This window comes from Condylura cristata, unplaced genomic scaffold (genome assembly GCF_000260355.1).
Source record: "Condylura cristata isolate star-nosed mole 26May11 unplaced genomic scaffold, ConCri1.0 scaffold00004, whole genome shotgun sequence".
Lineage (NCBI taxonomy): Eukaryota > Metazoa > Chordata > Mammalia > Eulipotyphla > Talpidae > Condylura > Condylura cristata.
In genome coordinates this window covers 12,496,331-12,518,427 of record NW_004567105.1, presented here as the reverse complement: position 1 = coordinate 12,518,427, position 22,097 = coordinate 12,496,331, and the positions used below count along the sequence as shown (strand labels likewise).

Below are 22,097 nucleotides of genomic sequence, written 5' to 3'. Positions count from 1 at the left end.
TACTATAAAGATGTCTGGAAAGAAAAATTAAAATCCTAGTATCCAGAAAGAGTATTTTTTATTCAATATCTTCATGGCCTTTTTGTTCTCCCTGAACATATACACATAATTTTAGTTTTCAACTACAAACTACACTTATATCAAATGATAAATATGCATTAATTCAATATGGAGGGGCAACAATGACTCATTATGAAAATTTGAATAATAAGATAGTATATGAAAATATTATTTTTGAAGATGATAGATGACAGATCTATCTGTCCTTTAAACATATCATTGTCACTTAACCCTTCACTTTTTTCAACTTTTGAGTTGTCTCCAGTTTAACTCACTTATTTTAGATTGATTAGAACATCCCCCAGTAACAGTCTACATATGAATACAATGGAGATTTATCACAAACCACTAAAAAAAAAATTTAAGTCTTTAAATTTTGTTTGAAGGAAAATATTCAAAATATATTCTATAAAATTCAAGACTCTCAAGACTGCATGCTTAAGTAACTAAATAATTAATAAATTGTGAATATGGGAAAGTATATGGTTTATGAGTTGAATACCCCAAATTTCAACAGCAAGGACTGGAGGGAAAGGCTCAAGGATGGTGCACTTGCACACTTCGTGGATGACGTTAACAAAATTCTGCCTGATGGGTCTGATTTTCTTTATTAATTAAAATATGAGGCCATTATCTCAATGTGAAGACAAGGTAGGAAAAAGTATCAGGATGAAGAGACTGAAGTAGAGAAAGCAGAATTGATGCCATGCTTGATTCAGTGAGCACGAATTTATGAACTAGTGAATGCCTGCCTCAGTATAGTACATGCTCTGACGCTGTCGGAGAAATTCTACTCACAGCATACCACACATGACAGCACCAAAACCTATATCCAACACATCATCATGTTAATAAGTTTATTGAATTTTTAGAAGTTTTCCTGTCATTAATGTTATTCATAAATTGTACAAGTAAAATTGACTTGAGGGGGAAAAGTGTAACTTTATTTTTTGTGTAGCTGTTTTCCAAATATAGTTAACTTCCTCCAAATCAAGATTATAGTTTCAAATTGGTAAAGTGTCAGTATCGATAAGGAGGTAATTTACAAGGATTTTAGCACCAGTCACAGATAGGCCTCCATCAAGGGAAGACGCCATTTTCCCTGCCCCTCCTTACTGTAAGTAGCACCAGAGTTCCAGGACATGGGTAATTTGAGGGATTTAATATTAAGAATATCATTTCTTCCTTCTCAATTCACACTAAGTCTATTAAAGATCTTCCACACTAAGAATCTGCTCCTTTTGCCTTTGTGTGGCACATGGCAGAATCCCCTTGAGAGCATGTGTGCACTTAATAGTTTATGGTCCCTGGGTGCCCCTTGGTGGCAAGCTAATACTGCTGGTCTAATTTTTTCTCTTTGCCCCTCTAAAACCTAACACAGGACTACAAACTTATTGCATGAAAACCTGTTTTAATAAATGGCTAAGACAACACTGAGCGCAGAGCAAATGTTAAATAAATAATTGCTGTTTGATAAAAATGGTTTTTATCAGCAAGACAGTATTTGTATGTAAAAGAATGCTTCCAGGAGGCTTAAACTCAATTTGCTCTCTTAAATGAGTTAAACATACCTACAGAAATCATGTTGACACTATCCACTTATTTAGCAGAAATAAACAGTAATTCCTGTCTGCATTTTTGTTTGTTTGTTTGTTTTGTTTTGTTTTGGCCTTAGAATTAAGCAAGATGAACCATTTCAAAAAATAATTTGGTTTGAAGAAGTTACAAAGCACCTTCACACTACCACCGATTTTAGGACATTGGGGGAGGTGTAATGGTGTGTGGAGAATTATTCATCAGATGACATTTTCATTTCAGGTTGACCACAGTCCAGTAAGCACATTAGCAAACTGAATAGCAGTAGCCAAGACCCAATCTGGCATGGAATTATTGATTGTGTCCTTTTTATCAGAGATCATCTATTCTCTTACAACAGGAATGGAAACAGTCTTCACTGGTGTTGTTGTAAATTGCTCATTAATCAAAATGGATTTATTGAGCATCCATAGTGTGCAAAGCTGTACTAAGTGATTCAAAATAACAGGTTGCCTAGTTACCACAAAATGGAAAAATTCCCCTGTGAGGGTTAAAATTAAATGAAAGGCATATAAGAAAACATTATCTTTGATGGCATCTAACTATTTTACAAGGACTTTTTCTGCCAATATGGCCATTTTCTTTTAAAGATAATATTCATTCATTCCTTTACTAATTAAATTTTTTATTCATTTATGCAACTGAGTCAATACTAGGATTATGTTCAGTCCTTTGTTTGATGCAATAAGGGAAATAAATATGATTCAACATTGACTGCATAAACATGGCTGTTGGCAAATTTGCCAAGCATTGGACTTCTGCTGACCTTTACTCAATGAGACTAGTACTACAACACACTTACACTGTATTTCATATGAAATCTGTACTCAAATACTCTCATAAAGAATATCCATTTTTTCTGGTTGAATTCTTTACACTTGTAAATATAGATTTACTGATAAGTTGCTTCATGTTTAAATTAAAACAATGGGTACCATGAAAATTTTTTATTATGATCAGACAAGATCTATTTTTTACTAACTCCTCTAGTTAGTAAATAGAAAAAAAATATCGATAAGAACTAACAGGCACTCTCAACTGTGATTTCCTGAGAAAAGGCATATTCTGTATCTATGAATTTCAGCTCGTCACACCACAGACCCTCAGCCTTCCTAGCCTGGCATCCATTAACCCCTCTCTTCTATGTACTGTTTGTGCGCTCAGTTATAGTTCCTGGATCTCCTTCCCAGAGCTGCTGTAACAAAGTGCTAGGTGCTTCAAATAACTGAAATTCATTGTCTCCTGGTTCTAGATGCTGGGCATCTGAGACCAAGGGGTCAGCCTAGAAATGGCCACCTTCTCCTGTCTCTTCACATCATCTTCCCGCTTGCATGACTGTGCCAGTGTCCAAATTTCCCACTTTCTATATAAAGCCCTAATCACATTGGATGATGGTCCACTTATCTCTTTATTGTTAACTTGATTACTTCTATAAGTATTGTATTTCTAAATAAGATCACATTCTAAGAATCTAGTGATTAACATTAAAAAAAGGGTGGGGGGGCAATTCAATCTGTAACCTCTAAAGACCCCACCATCCCTTCCCAAACCCAAAAACCTTCACAATGCATTTCTTGTATGTTTAGAAGCCCTTGTTTTCTCCATAAACCTAAGCCATTTTATCAGCACAGTTAAACAGCAGCTATCAAACATGTTCCCTGAGCTGTAATTCTTTAGACCCAATGGCTATTGTTTCCCAATAGTGGAATCTCCAAGGAAAGAAGATGAGTGTGACCCCCGCATACCTCTCAGGTTAGATTTGCTCCCCGGGGCCTCTTCACTGGCATTGCCTTTGTTTTGGCTGCCTTCGTATGTCTAGCTGAGGCTGGGCATTGATCGAATTAATCACATTGCCTCTAGCCTCAATGCTGTCCGATTTATTCTCCACATTGCTACCTGAGAAATCATTCTAAAACAAAAGCCTATCACATAATGTCACCCTCTGCTTAAAGCGCCTGCCAGCAGTCTCCTCCTGCTCTGAGCTGGAACCCAAACTTCTGTATGTGACTTTGTTTAAAAAACATTCCTCCCTAGTAGCAGTCTGCTCTAGCCATGCAAGGCCTGCAAAGCCTGTGAATGTACTCTGCTCCGAATCTCTGCACACCCTGTGCTCTGGCCTAGGAGCCATCCTCTCATTCATTCATCTAACTTTCCTCTGAGGCCCAGGCCAGCAGCACCCCTTGCAGTAAGCTAATGCTCTTAGCCCACTTCTACTCTCCCAAGGCACCCTATGCTCACCATTCTCAATGCGTTTCTTAGCCATAATTTTAACACACCATAAGCTCTTAAAGATTAGGACTTGTACCTTTTACTTTGTCCCTTCTGTAATGCTTAGCACAATGCCTAGAGCAGCAGAGGTATAAGTTTAATGAGTGGGTGAAGAAGGAAAGAGTATTTATGTGCCCAGTTCAAACTGAGGACCTGGAAAAGGCAGTGCACCGAGATGTCTTCACACTGGAACTGCTCCTTAGTCACTAAAGTACTTAGTAACAAAAGGAAAATGACAGTAACCTCAAGAGAAGTAACAGCAGTAACTTCTCTGATTCATCAGCTTAGTTGTTCCTTAGTCAGAGCTCGATATGGGTCATAAAGGAGTAGGCATTGCAGAGACACCTGAAAGTAACAGATCCATGTAAAATACAAGGTATCTATGGGTTACTCAGCCACACAAAGACGTTGGAATGAACTCTGTAGCTTTCTTCTACTAATAGAAGGGAGTTCTCTGGGGTCCTAGATAAGGTTTCATCTAGAATTGGAAACTGTTCTGACATATTTGTCCCTATTTCTAACATTAAAAAAAAACAACTACTACTACTTTTCATTCTGAACTCTCTCACTCCTAGAATTCATAATTTCATCATAAAGTGAAAACAGAACCAATCATTCTAAGTTAAGCCTAGGTCAGCTGAGGAAACTGGCTCTTTTTACACAGAATCCAGATGATTGAGCACAGTTGGGGAAATTTATATATCCATGCAAACACACTCATATCCCACTTAAAAAGCAATAACAATAAACAACTCAAGCATTGTAGAGGCTGACATTTTCCAAAAGTGCCTGCAAGAATATCTTTTCATAATGTGACTTTAGCAATATGTTCACATTCAAGGGAGAGGGCACTAAATTTCCTCCACTGAGATATAGGCAGGATCTTGTCTATCATGTTAATTACTTTGTCTTCTGAGGCTGTCATGAATAGTAATACAGCTTCTACAACATTGTGGTAAGGTGCTTGTTCCCCTGAGCCCCAGCACAATCTCAACAGGCCGCACCAGTCATACGAGTGAGGATCATCTGGAGAATGGACCCTCCAGCCCCCAGTCAAGCCACCCCAGTTCATACCTCTTGGGGCAAAAAGAACCTTCTCTGCCCGACTCTCTCCAAATTGCAGATTTATAAACAAAATACATGATTGTTATTATTTTAACTCATTAAGTGTTGAGGTGGTTCATTATGTTGCAATCAATAATGAGAACATGTTTTGATACTTGCAAATGGGGTGCTGCCATAACAAAAAATCTGAAACATATGGCATTAATTTTGTGATTTGGGCAACAGACAGAATGAGTGATTATGAAAGCCGAAAGGGCCAAGGAGAGGGTACATGGGTACCCAAAGAGGTAGAAAAAACTGTTGTTGGCTGAAAGGAAAGCAAATGTAATTGGAAACCAAAGGCAAAGAGTGATTTATTACAGAGTAGTAGCAAGTTTGGCAACACTGACATCTGTAGTAACATGGAAAATAGAAAATAAACCAAATGAACTCTATGATCAAGATAAGGAGATTTCTAGGCAACCCAGCTTCATCTGGCTGCCTATACTAAAATGCAAACAGAGAAAGAAGATCTACTAAATGCAAATCCAGGAAATTTCTGGGCACAAATTTAAACTGAATTTCTTACTTCCAGCTGAAAACTGGATCAAATTAGGAAGGTCAATGATCAAATCTGGCTGAGAGAACAAGACCATTTGTTAAGACCTAAGACATTTCTCAGATGGTACCACACAGACCCTTTATGCAAGACAAAAGACCCTCTAAGGATTTTAAAGAACATGTCCCATTTATCTCCCCTTTTCAACAACAGTTTCCAAGAATCTCATGGACACTGCCTCATAGTCATCCCCTAAGCAAGGGAGAGAAGAATTGATTGAGAATATAAGCTATAGTCTAATGGAGTAGAATATAAATGAAAACACAAAAAGTTCACAAAATTTTGAGAGAATTATATCAGCTCAGGCAGGGATGAACAAATGGAATTGTACATAGGAAATAAGGATGTTGACCCCTAATCATCTGAACAGGAAGAAAGTAGGTGAAGAGACAGTCAACTGTAAACAGGTTTCTTTTTATGTTAAAGGAAGAATGAGTCAGAGCGTAGCACCAAGGACCACTGAGGACAATTCATACAACATCCATCTGTGCCTTAGTAATGGAACTGTACTGACTAGGTGCAAAATTATCACAGTCAAGTGATTGCCACGTGCTTGGCTTCCTTTGTGCTTAAATCAGAAGGTCAGTTATAGTTTCCCATGTTTTTCCACTACTTCATGTTGACTATGTAGGACAGGATGTTAGGGGTAAAGGATGTCCTGAAGGAACTCTGCAGAGTTTTGTGGCCTCCACTCCCTACTCCATTTTTGTGGTCTCCGCCCCCTACTTCAGTTATTGAAACTACAACTCCCAGCAGTACCACTGGGAGAACTGTGAGGACCCAAAGGTGGAGCTAACTAAGCAGGCATCCTGGGACTTTTGGGGAGATATAAAGGAGCCATGTTAGCCATACTCTCTCTCTGGACCTCGTGGCTGGTGGCTGATAGTTTGGCTTTTGACGAGCTTTCAGTGTGCTGTTGGGGTCCAAGTCACTGGAACTGGTAGGATGCTCTAGTTAACTTCTAGTTAATCTCTCTCTTTCCCTGGGTTATTCCTTTTCTTTCTCCCTTGTAAATAAACCCATTATTGACCCTTTTTGTGTGTGCCTGCAGTACAACTGAATTTCAGGCGTGCAGGTGAGGAGCCACAGACAGGCAACCCAGTTCACATTGAGTTGCCCTATAACAAGGAGACTCATAACATGCATACTTATTCACAGATCACCAGTGATGAAAACAAAGCTAATCAAGGACCTTTACTTTAAGAACCACCCCAGGAAAATTAATGCATACTTTGGAGCCCATGTGCCAATGGGTTGATATCTAGAGACATTTGTTTTCACAATCTAGCCAGCCTGCCATTAGGAAACCAAGTAGTCAATAATGAGGAATAGGCTCCTCAGCCTAACCTTAGCCACGTTCTCGGCCATCAACTTGCCAGCCGTGTAACTGAGCCAACTGGAAGTAGGTTCTCTACCCCCTGTCTGAACAGCCCTAGCTCATACACTGACATAGACAAGCTGTCCTTGCCCAGTGAATCCTGCCAAATGTGCAGATTTGTGAGCAAAACACAAGACAGATGTTCTCTTAAGCCAGTACAATTTGGGGTGTACTGCTAATAGTAATAGACAACTAATACAGACATTACCCTCCTCACACTCCCATGTGGGGTTAAGTTAAATGTTTCTCCTTTCTGCTCCCAAAGCTCTTTGTGTAGCTTGTTTTTATTATACTCTTACTAGAATTAATTGCTTACTTGTCTGTGAGCTCAAGGGCTATGTCTTTTTGGAAAAGTAACTCTTAAAATATTACTTTTATCCCATGTCCTCTTTTTTTGGAACTGATTAGATGAGATAGAATTTCTCAGTGTATCCCCCAAAATTCTTAGCATCTCTGTTTCTCTATGCAACATTCTGAAACAACCTAATTTCCAGCTCACTAAATATCTCTTCAGCAGAATTGAATCCGCTGTTCCATCTACCCATTACATTTTAAAAGTTACATTGTTTTCTCTCTTCTCTGTGTCTGTGAGACTCCTAGTTTTGTCATTTTTCTCTCAAATATGCTAGATCAAAATACTTTCAAGTTTATGTTTGATTTATAACAGCAGTCATTTTTCAGTCTACATCTGATAATTGCAATACTTGAAGATTTTCATAGGTGGATCTGGTCTTTCTTGTTTCTGCTGCTTCTCTCTTATTGTTCTTTTCCTTGTGGGCTTAATTATAGTAAACTAATCATTTTAAATGGAAAAAAGTATTTGCAAGAATTATTCAGGCGCCTATGAAGACAGCAAATTCCTCTCCAGATGGATTATATTTGCTTCTGTTTGATGCCTGAGGGTATGACTTTAAAGTAAATTCAGAGATTGATGTTTTGGGGCTGTGGAAGCAATAAATTTGGGGCACTAATCTGTGTGAGGACCAGTTTGTGGTAATAACTCCTCAGGAATTTCCCTCATTGCTCTGCTCATAACAAACCATTTCCTTCCAGTTTCCGTGGGGTGAGAGATGCCGGCAGAATTATTTCTGATTACTGTGTGTAGTGCCTTGAGGAAGGATTTCCTGTTAGAGTGTTCATACTGCGCAGGTACAGAGATCTGTTTTCTGCAGACAAACACATAGAGGCCAAAGTCCCAAAGTTGCATAGCAGGTTCGGCAAATTCTCTCAGGACAAACTGGCTCTCCAGCACAGCTGGCCACCCACCCTCACCCATTGTTGGTGCCGTTATTTTTTGCTTCCTACTGATAAAAGACTTTCCTGATGAAATGTTATTCCACTTATATAATCTTCCTGCCACCTTTATGATGTTTTAAGAAGTTTTCTTTTCCCTGTTTTTATCCAATGCATCTATTTGTTTTCAGCAGCAAAGTCACTCTGGGGTTCACCAGCTTGGTTGCCTGGGTCCTCACTTTCTCACCCCACTAGCCTCAGTATGCGGATGCCTGGTGCACAAAAGGCCTCAATTCGTCTTTTATTTTTTTTTTTAATGAATAATCTTTGATTCATTCCTACCTCTACCTCCTGCCACCTGTGCCCGAATTAAAGCATGTTTCCACTTTATGACAGAGTTGTGCCATTCCCCTACTCAAGCTCTTTCTCTCTCTTCCCCCATTCCCGCTCCAATTCCTTCTTCAATAGAAGATGTTTCATTCTTATCAACTTGCCTTGTTAGGAATCAGCATCAACTTCATTCTCTGTGACTGCTTCTGGATCCTCACTATTTTTCTGACTTTATACACATCTGAAGTCTATCCCATCACAACATTCTCTTGATGATATTGCTGTCATATGTACACACCACAGACTTGGTCCACAATTTTTATGCTATTTCATTCCCTAATCACTTGGCAACAGGACACAGTTTCAATAACACAAATTGGACACCCAAATTTAAATTGCAAGTCTACTCCTTATTAATAGGTAACTGGGGAAATTTTCCTAAGATTTCAGTGCCTCTAAAGTTGACCTAGCCTTCTGTTCTAAATAAACTAACAATTCTAAATAGTCTTGCTATTCTAAATTAAACTATGCTAGTCAAAATGAGAATAAAATAAACTATGCATGCAAAATGAGAATAAGTATATGATTGCCATAAGTTTTGTAAAAATGATATGAAATAATATACATGAAAAAATTAGGAACAGTGTTTGGCACATAGCGAATACTCAATAAATTTTAACTTTTTCATTACTATACTGTTACTTCCTCATAAACATCTTCCTTCTGCGAGTTTCTGATTCATACAACTCATCATCAATGCTGCTCAAAAATCCATTTGCTGGTTCCTATAAATCCCTAGTAATTATCTAAAATGGCATTTCTGAATTTTAATTTGTACCTTCTCAGGATCTAGACCTTCTTTCAGTCAGTTACTTTTAAATTTAACCCAGGAATTGAATCCAATTGGAACTATATATTTCAGAATTGCTTTAATCATAATCATGCTCTACACTTTCCCTTGTGGGAGCCAATGTCTGTATTTTCTTAGACTAGCTCAGCCTAAACTTCTACCCATTCTGTTCTTTCTTCATTCAATTCCTCCCATCTTTTGATCTCCACCAGGTGGTGATCTTCTACCAGGTGGAAGTAGAGTGACTCAAGTTCCTTCAACTTCTAAATCTGACCTAGCCTTTCTGTTCTAAAATAATATTATGCTCAGTGAAATAAGTCAGAAAATGAAGACAGTTAACTAGATGGCTTCCTTCATCTGTGGGGTATAAATTACCAAAGAATCCATGCTGACAAAGCATAGTAAAAATAATTCTTGGACTCAGTGAAAAAATATACCGATTATCACCAGGTTGAGGGGCAGAAAGAAGGGGAAGGAGGGGAGAGAGGGACAGGACATCAGTGCTGAAATTTTGGTGGAGGGTGAGTGAAGCATGTGCACATATGGAGGTGTGAAAATGTACCCCCTAAATTATATAGCCACATAAACACTTGATAACTAACAATAACTAAAAGACTGCCATTTACAGTGTTACCATCCTATCTCTGCTTTACAGCTTCAGGAAAGGGTAACCTTACTCTTCACCCCCATTTTCTTCCCATTTCTGACATTTTCTTTGTTAACTTCTAGAAATCTGATTTTATTGCCTCACTTCTAAAATTTGCTTTTCAAAAATAAGCAGTAATTAGATTGTCAAATCAAAAAAGCCTCTCTTCAGAACTTGCTTCAATTTCTCAGCGGTGCTGATGCTGACCACCCACTTGAAAACTCTTTCATGGGCTCTCATGTCACCCCTCTGCCTGCTTTCTCAGAGGTAGTGGGGAAATAGCCAAAAGCAAATGTGGAGGTTGTCAAGATTCATAGTCAAGCAAAGCCCATCCATCCCCCCTAAATATATTAATCTTAAAATATGACACTTCCAGCTTTCTAACATGTGTAATGTTTCCTTGCTTTTTCACAAATAAATTATCTGAAAATACCATGAATGATAGATAATATACAAAGTTGCTTGGATACCCTGGAAACAAGATGCAGAAAGTACATTAAAAGGCACAACTCTTGGCAACAAATCTACTATGAAGTTCTGAAGGACCCAAGGCTTTATGAATGACCTAGGAACTTTTTCACCCATTAAAAGATTTCCAAATGACTTTACCAAGGCAGTAACACCCCCATGAGGGTTCTCGCTAGGAAATTAAGAGTCTCCACATCAAGTATCTCCCAACATACCTAGACACATTTCAAAATGTAAAAATAAAAAACCACCCAAAATCGATTATTATATCAAGGCACTTTCATTTTTTAAAATATCATGGGAGGGCAATGGGTTAATGTGCAGCACCATGAAGCTTGCAGTAGCTGCTTCACTGCAAGTTCAATCCCGAGCCAAGAAGCTGACCCACATGGTGCAGCAGACCTCTCCCGACCCCGCTGCTCCCCTCAGCAGTGTACTTCGGTAATCTGTCTTTTCTGCTCCTGCTTATCTCCGGTGAATCTTCTCACCACTCCTGAACCTCTGGCTTGTACCCCAGTTCTGTATTCATAACTAAATAAATCTTTAAACAAATAAATAAATATAATGGGAAAGCAAAAAAAATGATAATATACCTTCACATATATAATTATGCCAATCTAATTTATTGAATTGTGAGCAAAAATATTACCAGCTCTTGGTGAAGGGGCCCTTGCAATTTCTAAGGAGCATGGTTTCTTTGTAACTGCTGTGTCCGTGAGATCACATAGAAAGTTCTCATTTTCTGAAGGAAATGTATCCAGGGAAGCAGATGGTACAATTTCCATAGTGTAATTCCTCTTCTTTGGATAGGACTCCTGAAAGGAAGGAGAAAAAATAAAAATAACTTTGTGATAAAGACACAGCCTGTTTAATTTACAAAACTAGAAAAGTTAATCAGGTTCATCAGTTCTTCAGAAAGTGATTAAGCTGATTCATCTGATGAAGTTATGCAATCACGTAACCTTCACATTATTAGTGACCTTTTTGAAAGGTCCTTATAGTTTAGCCCCCCTGTTTATACAGTGAACTAGAAAAGCTCATCATGAACTTGTCATTACTCTTGTCATGATGTCTTTTTTTTTTTTTAATCTCTTCTACTTTGTAGTTGTGGAATGAACTTCTTAGCTAATCACCAGTATTTCCAAGGCTCTTCTCCTTTGCCTGATTCCTGGAGACAACCATATGACTCAATTTGGACCAGTTATAAACAGAGTGAAATTTGCTGGGTGACTTCTAGAAAAAAAAAAAAGCGCCATACTTTTATTGTTTGAAATATCACTAATTGGATTTCCTGTCACTCAGAGATAAATGTGGGTTCAAAGCTAATATTTTTCTTCTTGAACAATGTTAACACTCTAGGTTACTTTTTTCAGGTTAAGAAAAATTCTGGTTTGGTTCTATATTGCTGATTCTTCAACATATTCTAAGAAATGGAATTCATTTCATTTCTCAAGCTCTTGACTTCTAACACAAGACATTATTGGACATCTGCTATGCACACACATATATGTGGAGGGTTAGAAACTACTAAGACATAACCTTGATGTCAGGAAGTTCACAGTTTATGAGAAGAAAATAGATTATTTGCATGATGAATTTCATAATTAATCATATTTTGTTTCTTGATACTTTTTGCTATGCCATGAAGTAATCTTCACTATCAAAAGGAAAAGACATAAGAAAAATATAAACTTCTTTTCAAAATCCTCTGAGATAAATCCAAGGGTTGGTAAAGATTTAGTACAAGTTTCTATTTTGCTACAATGATATTTACAGTACAGTAGAATAAGTTCTCAAGGTCAGTGTAATTGCTTTCAGACCATGCCAAACCCTCGCACATCAAAGAGTCAATTATGTTCACTCAACTCTATTGAAAGCAGGAAATTGGGAGTAATTTATTTTTAACAACAAAGGGTGACAAAATAGGAAGCATCCAGAGGAAAGTAATCAGGATGGTATATGATTTAAAAACCATGTCACAGAAAAAATGATTAAAGGAACAGCAATTGCCTATCTCAGAGAAGCCGTACAGTAACATAATAGTGTTCTCAACATATCTGAAAGGCTATCCCTCAAGAGTTATCCCAGAAAATGCAGTGGTAGATTTATTCTAAAGTTCTTAAAGGCAGAGCAAAGGCCAGTGCTTCTAAGTCAAAGTGAGTAAGTTTGCATCAATGCAAAAATAATTTCCTATGAATTAATTATTTTGTTTATTTTTTAAAATGAAAATACACTAATATAATATAGTAGCTTTAGATATAGCACTAGAAAGCAACAGAAGGAAATCCTTATTATCGGAAATCTTTTGATGGATCTACTGATAAAAATTATGTATAATCCACATTGTAGGGCTTGTACCAGAAAACTGTAAATTTCCTGAAAGCTGAGATCTGTCTTGTTCACCACTCAACCCCACAAACCAGTACAAGTTCTGCCATATAGTAAGTATCCTACAAATGTCTTTTCAAAAAATGCTAACTACCAGTTAGAGAAATGATGGTGTCCTTTTTAGATGTAAATTACTTCAGTTGTCAGTTCTGTTACTATTATTGTTTTCTATTTTGTAGATTAAAAATGAAAGATATCAAGATTATAACAAGACTTGTAAACAGTCTCTAGCTTTAATCCTAGTTTATTACCACATTAAATTAATCAGAACAGTCCATTCTCCACAGAGTTGATTAAGTTGGAACTTTACTATGTTTGTGGAGAATTATGAGTATTTTAAAGGTCTTGAAAAATACTGAAATTTAATCACACAGTGTGATACTGTTTTCCCATAAAAAGATAATAATAGACATTTACTAGAGAAATGTTAGAAAGTAAAGAAGAAAAAAATTACATGAAACCCAGCATTCTCCCATAACAAATAGTTAGTTTTGGACATATCTTCTTATACTGTTTTCCCCTGTCGATGTGTGTGGATATGTAGGTATGTATGAAGGAAAGAAAAAGTATTTTAACCAACAATGGAGCACATCCTCTGGAGTGAGCGTCATCTCTTCTCACAGAAGAGAAACCTTCGTTCACGGCCTCCTTACAGAAAGGAAGTGCCCAAGATGGAGAAGTTAAACAGAGCAATACTGGGCTTTGAAACAGAAAGTTTCATGTATTTGAAAAAGAGGGGCATCCAACAGAGCACCTGACAAATAACCTTTAAAAGAGGATTCGCGAAATGTAAACTATTGAATTAATCCATGGGCTCTAGTACTCAGTGTAAGAAACAACACAGCCACAGAAACCTACTTCCTCCCACCTGTGCCCCTTTCCATTCCCACCAGGGCAAATCCTGTCCTGAACTTTCAATTTGTTATTAAAAATACATACACATACACACACACACACACACACACATACATACACACATGCATGTGTATGAATACCTATAACTACACATATACATGCCACTACATGTATACACATACATATATAACTACACACATTCCCTCATATTCATCTTTGTCAGAATATTTGTGATTATCTTCATGCTTATTTTTCCAAAAAATCTTTAAAAATTGTTAATTTTTCCTCAAATCATTCCTTGTCCTTTGTCAGTAATAGTACTTCCAGATACCAATCGCTCAAGCAACTTGGGGGCTATTTTTCAATTCTCATTCTTCAAGATCATACCTAGACAATCCCCAAGTTCTATACTTCTCCATGGAGTTAAACCTCAAACATTTATTTTTCTCCACCCTGTTACCATCCTAGTTTAGTTGCTACTGTAGCTCATTTGAACTGCCAAATCAACTTCCAGACTAGTCTCTCTGAGGCCTGCTCCTCATTCAAACATTAGCATGAAGTTAGTAAGAGAAAGTCACATCAACATAACACCACTTCCTTTCATCATAACGTATTTGACAAAACAATTCTAAAATGTTCTATTCATAGTGCAAGGTGATTGTTTTTAAACATTCAACAAGGTCTCCCATAATACCTTGGAATTTCCACGTGAAATTATTTTGTTATATTCCTTAATGATCCTGATAGTAAACTCATTAAGATGAGATCTGGAAGAATAACAAAAGGGTAAACATAATCCCATTAACCTGTAACGTAGGTAGGGTGGGGGTGGTGTGATTACTTATATCTGAAGGGCTTGATCCTATAACTCTAAATCATACAGTGTTGTAAACCAATGTTGCCTCAATAAAAAGAAAATTCTAAAGGCATGCTTGTCTAGTACCAAAAACATAGGCTAAAAATGAATACAATATATCAGTGGAATTTGACGATTTGTATCCTCCACTAGAATTAAACAGCCATAGAGACAAAGACCATGAACACCTTTTTCACACAGTATGAAATGAATAAACACCTGTTAAATGAATGAAATCTGAAACAAAGTCCTTCAAAAACTGTCACAGTTCAAATCACTATAGGAAGAATAGCAACTTACACTTCTGAAGTGTTTTAGAGACAACAGTGTCAATTGCCTTCCACTTAGTCAGGTGATTTCTCATAGCATTCCCGTTTAGCAGTGTTAATATTATCTGCATTCAGAAACTAAGACTAAAATTTATGTGACTTGCCTAATTTTAAGAATCTGGTTGGGCCTCCTGGTGACTTAGGGGTTAAGTTTCAGCGCTATGACCACTGAGTTTGATCCCTGGCCATGGAGGTGACCCACATGGTACAGCAGACCACTCTTGTTTTGCCTGATGCTCCCCTCAGGGTGTATTTCAGTAGATCCTCTGTTCTGCTCCTATTTTATGTCTCTCATGAATCCTCTCACCCCCTTGCACCTCTGGCCCATACTCCAGTTCTTCTACACACACACACACACATACACATACACACAACACAAAGAATCTAATAAATGGAAGTTTCTGGGCTCCAACTGAGGTCTTATGACAGCAAATCTAGTATTCAAGTTATTATGTCATAAATAAATGGACTACAAAAAGATTTTTGTTGCCAGAACTAAGGAAAAGAAGAAACAGCATGTTAATAAGTAGTATCTTATCTCTCCAACTTCCTAGTCTTTGCAATCTCTCTTCCTTACTGTAAGATGCCTCACAGTATGAACAGGTTAATTCTCAACATATTCTTGAGAAACAATTCTGATAATAAACCAGAAATATTAAAAAGAACTATGGTCAAAAGTTTTGTGACTCACTTTCAAGGCTACATTATAACTACTTCTAGCAAAAACGAGGCTCCAATTTGTTTAGGTTTTTGCTGTTGCTGATGCTTTTGCTTGCTTTGTTTTTGTTATTTCATCTTCATCTTTATCCTGTTGCCTGGTTCCCCAATCACATGCTTGTTTCTGTGCCTGAATTTTTATAATAGCACTTTGCCTAGGACAATGTTTTCTTTTTAGCTCTCTATTGAGGGACTAGTTCCCGTCCCTGAATCCTAAACAGGTCCCTATGACCCTGTTCTACATAACTTCAGCAGTTAGGGAATGTCTAGTTTTGATTCTTGGGCTTATTCTATCTGTTTGGTTATCCCTATAATCAGTTGAAAAATGTGCGGGCCAAATAGCACTTTTCCAAAAAGATACAGTACTAAGCACACTAAATAAATAGAATGTTATATCTCTACCCTAAGAACTACAAACACTGGCAATAAAAATGTCTGTGTACTATACCATCACATGTTGTTTGCATTGTGTTCCTAGGAAAGTTTAAAATCACCAAGGGGCAGGATAATTCTGATAATTCAAAGTTTATTGTGATTAAGTATGAAGTTCTATGGTTCAGAACAGAAGAAAGTTTTAAAATTCAGCATGGGAGTATAGAGATTTGCCATACCATGAAAAAAGAAGTAAAGCTTACAGCTGATGGTATGAGTGAGAGTATAACATACCAGTTAAAAACCTAATGTGACATTGGCTGATTTAATTAAAGTATTAGATTTAGACTAAAGAAAGTATGAGGCCCCCCTTCTATGTGCTAATTAGAATTGGGAACGATCCAGTTTAGTAATCTTATAAAACAGGCTAACTCTCCTTTTGGCCATCCTTTGTATGTCCATCCCTGATTTTATCCATAAAAAAATGCAGAAGGATTTGGCCTTTGACTTCTGGATAAACTTAGCAGCAATCAGTAGACAAAGGTATGGGCACAGTCATTTCTCATAAGACTCAGTGATTTTTTTTTTTTTAATCAGAAGTAAGATGATGTACAGGTTTTTTTTCTGAACGAATTTGACAGGGCATTTCCATGACCTTGCCTCTTGACCCCATGGGGGAAGCTGTGGCAACTTCACTAAAACTGCAGGAGACCACACTTAGTGTACTTAGTCTGGCACTGGCGTCCATACTTGAGGGGGTGCAAAAATCAAATTGACTGTTTTCAACAGGTAAGAGTAAGAAAGATGTTGAATATCAAACCCATATTATTTGAGAAAATATCAAAGAGGAAAGGGTAGAGGAGAAACATGTATCACAACTACTAGAAAAGTAGAAGAGTAATTAAAATTGTTTTCTATGTGTAAAGAACTAAAAATAGTACAGATGCATAGATGATAATAAGAAAACATATTTGAGCTCAAGATAAGGTTTCTAACAATTAGTGGTTTGGGGGATATGCTTAGCAAGTATCAGATTCTCTGCCACCGGATGTCTTCAAGCTGAGTTTGATCAACAAAATACAATTCTCCTGAGAACAAGTCAGTGGTTTGACTTAGAGGAATTTTAAGATGTTAGGTACATAAGACAGTGGGAACAGAAATATGACACAAGCTACCTACATACTTGCATTACTTCTTAAATTCTATTTCTCATAGTAGGAGTGGATTTATGGCTCATCTAAGTTAAAGATGACTCACAATTCCAAATGACTCAAAGTAGGTGAAAGCTTTTGAAAGTGGCCTGCTATTCAGACATGTTCTGAAATATCAAGAAAAGTACCCCTGAAAGATTTACAGTGACATCCAAAAGAGGAAGACTACAACAGAAATATGAAACAATAAGAAAATAATAAGAGACACTGATGGAAGGAAAGAATGCAGAAAAACCCTGAAAAAAGAAGCGGTGTAGTAGCAGAACAAGGACTTTTCGAAGATGTTCCCACTCTCCTCCCTAGAATCCGTAAATATACCATGCTATGTGGCAAAAGAGATTTTGCAGATGTGATAAAGATAAGATTCATGAGATGGGAAGATCACAGTAGATGATCTAGGCAGCCCCATGCAAGTGCAAGAATTCTAAGTAAAAGCGGGAAGGACATCAGTGTCAGAATGATGCAGGTGAGTCACCTGACATCACAGCTGGCTTTGGAGGTGGGAGGCAGCCATGAGCCAAGGAATGAGTGAAGTTTATAGTAGCTAGAAAAGGCAAGAAAAAAGATTCCCTCCTGGTCTTTAGAAAGTAAGGTGGGCATACCAATACCTTGATCTTAGCCCACGGGGACCCAATTTGGAATCCAAGAGCTGTAAAAGAACAAATTTGTATTTCTTAAGTCACTGAGTTTGTGATGATTTGTTATTGCAACAATAAGGAACTAATGCCATCACGGCAGTAGAAGCCATCACCTGGAGAGGCACCAGAGGCTATTAAGAGCTCACAGAGGAACACTAAAACTGGACTCCAATTTGGAGTTGTTGTGACTCAATATTTTAGAACAGTGATTCTTTAACTTTCCAATAGTCTTAAAGTTACTAAGGTAGTATCGTAATAATAGAGTTTTCCTCCTACTCCATCTTGAATCTTGACAAGTCATCCTAAAGATCATTCGGAAGTAATACATGTGTGACAATAGCCAGTTTTGAAAAGAGAAAAGTAATGGAAAGGTCAAGATAACCTTTGTAATCGTAACCTTAAAATAGGAATGACCTCTGACCAGGAGCTACAGCCAGGCACATTGCCAGAGTGGTTGAGGAAAAGACCGATGGGCTTAAGTATTCACAAATATTCAATTTCTATAAATCCATTAAAATACCAACAAAATTAAGAGACAGATAACATACTTGAAAAAATTCTTTCACGTAATGACAAAATATCTTAATTACATAAAGAGAATTACAAATTGGGATAAAAGGGCTCATTAGCTAAAAGGAAAAGTGGGCCAACAATAGGAGTAGGTTGCAACAAATACAAATTTCTAATGAAAAGATGTTTATGCCCTCCCTGATGGAGCAATGGGTGAAAGCACAGCACTGTGAAGCCACCGCAGCCACTGCAGCATGAGTTCGACCCCCGGCCAGGGAGGTGACACACATGGCATGGCAGACTTCTCCTGACCCGCCCACTGCTCCCCTCAGTAGTGTACTTCAGTACATCTGCCTGTTCTGATCCCCACTCTGTCTCTGGTGAATCTTCTTACCCTCCACATCTTTGGCCTGTAGCCCAGTTATATATGCATAAATAAATAAATCTAAAAAAAAAAAGATGTTTGACCTTATTTGTAATTACATTTATATAAACTGAAATAAGATGATATATTATTCTTGATCATGTTACTGTAGCTAATATACAGCATTAGTGAGGGGTGGGAAGAAGTGGATATGATATGCTGTTTGAATGGGTCTAAACCTCTTGTAGGTTAATTTGTCAATTGTTACAGAAGAACTCTAGAAAGCAGATCTTTAGATAGCATCAAATTCTGGACTTTTGCCACCTTAAGATTTTTCCTTCACCTGAGAACAGATGGGATTGATAAACTCCAGTTACTGTCCCTAGAGCTGGTACTGCAGGCACTATTATATGCAGTGCATAATTATCACTCTTGCTTTCTAAAATAAATTCTGTATACTTGCTATACTTTGCTTTCAAAGCCTCCATTAAATAATAAAATGCAGGGGAGGGAGGACGGAGAGGGACAGCTACCTCTTAGTATAATGAATGAGAAGAGTTATAATAAGATCACACCAACAGTGAACACCTGAGTTTATAAATGGCTGCCGGGATAGTGTCCCCCTTTGGAAAGAGTTAACAATTACCATCTGACAGGCCGCTTGGTGGACCACTTCAAAGCTGCGGACACCAAGTAAACATTTGAAACCACAGCAGAAATGTCACTGGTAAAATGTCGAGGAACGAGTGTGAGTACCTTGGACATGATGGGAAGAGATGCAGCTTTCCAAAGTTCATGTGTGATACTCTTACGATCTTATTTGGAAACGAGATACAACCAGTTAAGATGAAATCACTAGGAGGAGCCCCTGTAGCAGTCATTGGTGTCCTCCTAATGAGGGGCCATCTGGAGGTGATGTGGACATGGGAGGGGGAGAACACCACATGAAGACTGGAGCCATGCAGCAGGAAGCCAGGAAGCCCCCAGACTGCCAGCAAAGTATGAGAAAGCTGGGGGAAAGCATGGAATAGATTCTCTCACAGCCCTTACAAGGAACCACTCCCATGGACGCCTTGATGTTGAACAACTAGCTTAGAACTGTGAGATGATGACTGTGTGCTGAAGTCATACAGTGTGTGATATTTTATGCTACTCTATTTCTATCCCACTAGCAAACCCAACCAGGATAATAAATAAAAAGGGAAAGGATTGAAAAAAAAAATTGACTAATCTCTTTCAGGCACTAAAACTAATCTTTGGAAAATAACTAATTAACTGGAGGAGTAACAAGGGAAAAAAGGATTATCTATGTTCTTGATAAACTTCCCCAAATGTATATCAAAATTTTAAATCTATCTACTGTCTTATTCAAGACTTCTATTTCTAGAAATCTCTCTTATAATTAAACTTATAAATGTAAATACAATATACATATAAGGAGCTATACTGAGGCACTATTTATAGTATTAAAGGGCTGAAAATTTTATATTTACTTATTAAATACAAAGAAGCAATGTAATACACTGCACTTGGTCCACAAATTTTACGCTACCTAAAACCCACTTGGAGCATTTACTAGTATTTCAGATTTGTGAATAGTCTTCAGACATTTATTGAGTCATAATCTCTGATCGCAAAACTAAAGATCTATGTTTTATAAATATTCCAAGTCATAATAATGCAAATATTTGGTAAAAATATATTGGAAAAATATTGTAGCTAAGTATTTCTGCTATTTTTAACAAAGTTGCCTTGACAAAGTCTCAATTTCCTTATCCTCAAGATTAGAATACTAGTAGCATCTACCTCAAAGATTTGTTGGTAGTTTTGAATAAAATGATACAATGAATGAAATAAAATTAAATGAACTTTAAATAGTGTTTAAGGTAGTGTCTAAGAGCCTAAATGTTTGATAAATGTAGCCATTATTACTAATTTTTATTCAAAAAATGAGAAAAACACGTAAGTACTGATATGTTGAGCTAAAAGAAAGGGAAGACCAATATGTGTATGTATGTTTCTCTGCAAAAAAAAAAAAAAAAAAGATCCACACATGGAATATAAGCATGGGATATTTCTGGAAGGAACAATTAAAAAACTGACAATCAATTTTAGGGCACAATACCATATTCTCTTTTACTTTGCTTGATTTTTTAAAAAATTATATATTCACATTATTTTCATAAAAAACAATTCCATGGCTTTATTACCTGAGGAAAGATGTTGATACTATGTCATATATAAGCTTTGATTTTTATTTCTAGTACTATTGTCTAGAAATTTGTATACCTCCAGTGAAATTGAAAGATAGTGAAATCACAAAATAATCTTCTTAATAAAGCACACCAACTAAAAACATACCAAATTCCAAGCAAAATGTAATATGGATCTGCTCAGTATGATTTTTCAATAAAAGACCTAGATCATCTATATAAGAAGTCAAAATAAAGAGAAAATAGTTCACCAATAGCAAGATGACAAAGAGTAAACTACATTATGGGGAACAACCTTGAGGATAAAAGACTGAGGAGTGCATTGTCTAAGCAATGTAATTATAGTCAAGAGAGAGAAGAAAAGGAAAAGAAAGAAACCACAATTATTTATAGAACAGACTTCTTTGCAACTGAAGAGTCCATGCTTCATTTTTTATGAGAGGCAAAAAACAAATTATTAGTAAAATGGATAAATACTGAACAAATAAATGGACTAAAAAATTGAATTTTCAAGCATAAATAGACTTTACAATTAGGCACAGGAAGTCAGGAGATAAACTATGTAAGTCTATTAGAAAATAATTGAGAGTTCACTTAAACTTTGGGGACAAAGGACATCATCAAGAACAAAATGCTGGGTGGATATTGAATTGAAATGGAAAATGTTTAATGTGGACATTGATGGTCATTGTTAAAACAGGCCTGGTCACTGTGAGATGTCCTTGGGTGACTGATGTGCCCAGTGTGATGCCTTAGTCCTCTTGTTAGTAAACCTGAGAGTAAAATGCCAAAGGCCAGGCAAATCTGGGCTGATAACATCTTTCTGCATTTTCAGGGTCCGTGGCTAACTGGGGTCAGAAATATGACATACGACACAGTATTTAGAGAGAAAGATGGGGTAACTTTTACAAGTAGCATATTGCTATTTGTGTGTGTGTAGTGTGTGTGTGTGTTCGTGTATAAACAATAGCATTGTGTTGATAGTATAGTGTTAATTATCATATATTGTTAGTTCTAGTTTATTAGCTATTATTTTAACCTTACTGTGCCTACCTTCTAAATTACACTTATGGGTATGTAAGAAAAATACAGTGTATTTCAGGTTGGGTACTATCAAGCCTTATGGCATCCACTGGGAGTCCTGGAAAGTAC

General features: G+C 37.0%; 1 protein-coding gene across 9 annotated transcripts in view; it reads right to left on the bottom strand.

Moving 5' to 3' along the window:
• ANKS1B (ankyrin repeat and sterile alpha motif domain containing 1B) overlaps nucleotides 1-22,097 on the bottom strand; it is a 755,486-nt gene that overhangs the window by 533,903 nt on the left and 199,486 nt on the right. For all 9 annotated transcript variants that reach the window (XM_004675770.2, XM_012720251.1, XM_012720253.1 and 6 more), the window contains exon 10: nucleotides 11,142-11,307. In XM_004675770.2, the coding sequence (XP_004675827.1) occupies nucleotides 11,142-11,307 (166 nt within the window). The remainder of the gene's footprint in view (nucleotides 1-11,141; nucleotides 11,308-22,097) is intronic.